The 2,948-nt window shown below is 47.6% G+C and overlaps 1 protein-coding gene across 1 annotated transcript in view; it reads right to left on the bottom strand.

Annotated features, from left to right (window-relative positions):
* Positions 1-1,025: 1,025 nt before the first annotated feature.
* The window catches only part of Pmar_PMAR014570 (hypothetical protein), a gene marked incomplete at both ends in the record, with an annotated part of 13,713 nt that continues 11,790 nt past the window's right edge, over positions 1,026-2,948 (bottom strand). The window contains 5 exons of the mRNA XM_002771492.1: positions 1,026-1,046; positions 1,134-1,335; positions 1,383-1,584; positions 1,629-1,787; positions 1,863-2,102. Of these exons, the coding sequence (XP_002771538.1) occupies positions 1,026-1,046; positions 1,134-1,335; positions 1,383-1,584; positions 1,629-1,787; positions 1,863-2,102 (824 nt within the window). The remainder of the gene's footprint in view (positions 1,047-1,133; positions 1,336-1,382; positions 1,585-1,628; positions 1,788-1,862; positions 2,103-2,948) is intronic.

Genomic DNA, 2,948 nt, shown 5'->3' with positions numbered 1-2,948 from the left:
TCTAACATGCGCCAGGGATGAAGTTTAACATCTTGTGATAATTTCACTACCAATTTGGTCATGAACTCTTTCGGTCGGCATCCAATGGCTGAACGAAACACGGTTACCAAGTTCGAAACACAATTGAAATCTGATATTACTGAAGAGCTAGACCAATTGTCTGCACGATCTCATAAGGCGACCAGCAAAGGTCAGTGTCTGACCGTCAGACACTTTCATGGATAAGGCAGGCACCTCGAAGCAACAAAAAAGCCATATATTGGCCGTAAGGACACAGGAAACGAGACATGAACTGGTTGCCCTAAGTGAGCTCACAATTGTGTCGCTCAAACGTCAGGTAGCTGGGTGGTACAGGTGATACTGATAGGAACTGTTTAGTTCGCCGATGCGAGCGTGCGCTCACGACGGTCTAAGAGCTTCTTGGCGTTCCTTACACCCTTGAGTGATAATAAGCTTGAGGATGGAGGGTCGACCGGAGTAGTCTACCGAGAGGACCGGGAGTCATTCTCAGCAACACATGAGGCCGAGCGGAATGCTCCCCACCTTTTTGACTCCTCTAGGAGATTCAACTCCATCACTCCAAGAGCGAACGTTGAATATGCTTTCACTGGGTCTGAAATACTATCAATTGATGAGGACAAGACGGAGATCTAGTATTCACCTTGAACTAATTCCATGTCCAGGGGCATTCTCCGCAATGTTTGAAAGGCCTAGGTCAGTGCGAACCATAGGTTTAGGCGGTTCACTTGAAGACATCGATTGAATGATAGACTTCTGAGCATCAAATGGATGAGCGAACCACAATAGGTGGATGAGACTAGGATCGAGTAGTGGCAAGTCGAGCTGGACCATGGCTGCCTGAGACGGGCAAAGCCAACTGCGTTAAGACACTGTACAGTGTGATCATAGGAAGCACTCAGCAATTCAATGTTGCCTATGTTATCTGGATCGGTTTAATTCATTGTGAAATTGAAGCAAGATAATCCCGTCTGGTAAAGTCGATAATATGATCACCATTGGTAATGCTACTGATACGAATCCTGGCACTATCGATAATATATTCTCCCAATACCATGACGATACCAGCACCCATACCATTCTTCTATCGCACGAGATTGCCCATGACGACTCACCTCGGACAGAATCTTCTTGCACACCTCATCAGCTTTTTGCATAACCATTGCTGAGTCCTCATCGACGTGCTTGTGGCTTCCGATTGACGGCAGACTTGAGCGACGGGCACTGCTCTTACCGCATCGTGCGGAGCAGTTCCCAAGAGAAATCAATTGAAGCCCTGTCGCAAAGGATGATTGATCAAACGTCTCCGAAAGACTCCTGAGTAAATAATAATTCCATTAGGCCATTAAGCCACTTTTACTCACCTGAGCTTCTGCCTATCATCTCGTCTGATATGATACCACTCTCCTGATCGGGTCTTGAAAGTGTACGAAGGGAGGAGTATCCAACCATTATCGGCGATCCACAGAATAGCATCGGCGACGAGGTCCACTTCTTCCTGGGTCATTGTGAAGTGCACTCCAATTCGAACGAATCCAGGCTTGAAAATCTCGGATAATGTGCGGCCTTGAACATATTTAGAGCATTGGAGGAGAATGCAAATAACCTACCGACAGCTTCTTCGAACTTGGTGGCGTTTTCAGCACTGAGACCGAGAATGGTTTCCGCATACGGTCCAGCACAAGCGCAGCCACCCCTAGCTTGAATGCCAAACAAATCGTTTAGGACGGCCGCAACAAAGTTATAATGGAGGTATCTGAAGGATACAACTCCCAACTACTGCTATTCGTTGGTGAGTGATATCTTACAGGCCGTGTCCTGTGGAAGGATTGCTGTGATTATACAAGATATTGAAGGATAAAATACCAGCACAGTGAGAACGATCCTAAGACGATCGTCAAAAGCGGTAGAACGAGTATAGCTTGCCTTGGGCCCGAGTATATGAATCTTGCTGTGGGACTGGAGCTTTTTATATAAATGATCGGCCATTTTATGCTCAGCAGCAGCAATCTTCTCGATACCGATCGTCCTATGAAGATGGTAGACGATACCCGCTCTGATGCATCCGAGGATGTCGGGGGTACCTCAAGAAATATCGAGTGAAGAGTGAGCTAGGTAGAATAAAGCTCACCAGCTTCCTCGCGCTCTTCGAAGTCATCAAGATACCGATGACCTCTCTGACTCACGTATAGAACGACGCCTCCGCCGCAGACAGCCGGCACGGCGTTAGTCTGTCGTTTCTTCTTACACAACAAGAGGCCGCTGCTACCGGGACCACCGATCAGCTTATGAGGAGATACGAATGCGAAATCGATATAACCGTTAGGGTGCGTAGAAGGGTTCATATCGACCTGTAACAGCATAATCATGGAAGCTCGTTAGGGACAGAGTCCGACAGATAAGGGCCGACCTTATCATGAGCTGCAATGGCTGCCAAGTCCCATGCGACAACACCGTTATATTCATGGATCAGAGTTGATACTGTCGGTATCTGTTAAGAAATCACCTCGGAAGAATGTATCTCGTCCTACATCGAGACGCGCACCAGAGATATTGCTACAAGCAGAAAGGACGACCACTGGTATAGCGGAATTATGGTGATGACGATTGTAATCCATGACCTGAGAAGAACGTTGTCCCATCTTGGTCGACTTCAGCCAACAATCCACCTTCTTCAGTGCTTTCTCGAGACCCTCAACAGAAGCAGTGCCCTTGACTGGGCATAGAGGTAGCGTCTGAGAGAAAAGGGGACGGCTGATGTGCAAAGGATGGGTGAGCACCTACCTCGAGTTCAACTTCGAAATCTGCGGATTCGTTACCTTTGAAGCACATGAAAAATGGCGCCAGAGCTAACAAAGGATGATTCATGATGACCTTTGCATGGATTACTGACCTGTGGGTGCTGGGCGGATGAGTGGATAGTTCGAAGC

The sequence above is a fragment of the Perkinsus marinus genome (genome assembly GCF_000006405.1).
Source record: "Perkinsus marinus ATCC 50983 genomic scaffold scf_1104296962766, whole genome shotgun sequence".
Taxonomy (NCBI): Eukaryota; Perkinsozoa; order Perkinsida; family Perkinsidae; genus Perkinsus; species Perkinsus marinus.
The sequence above is the reverse complement of the archived record's forward strand: the minus strand, read 5'-3'. Positions and strand labels throughout refer to the sequence as shown.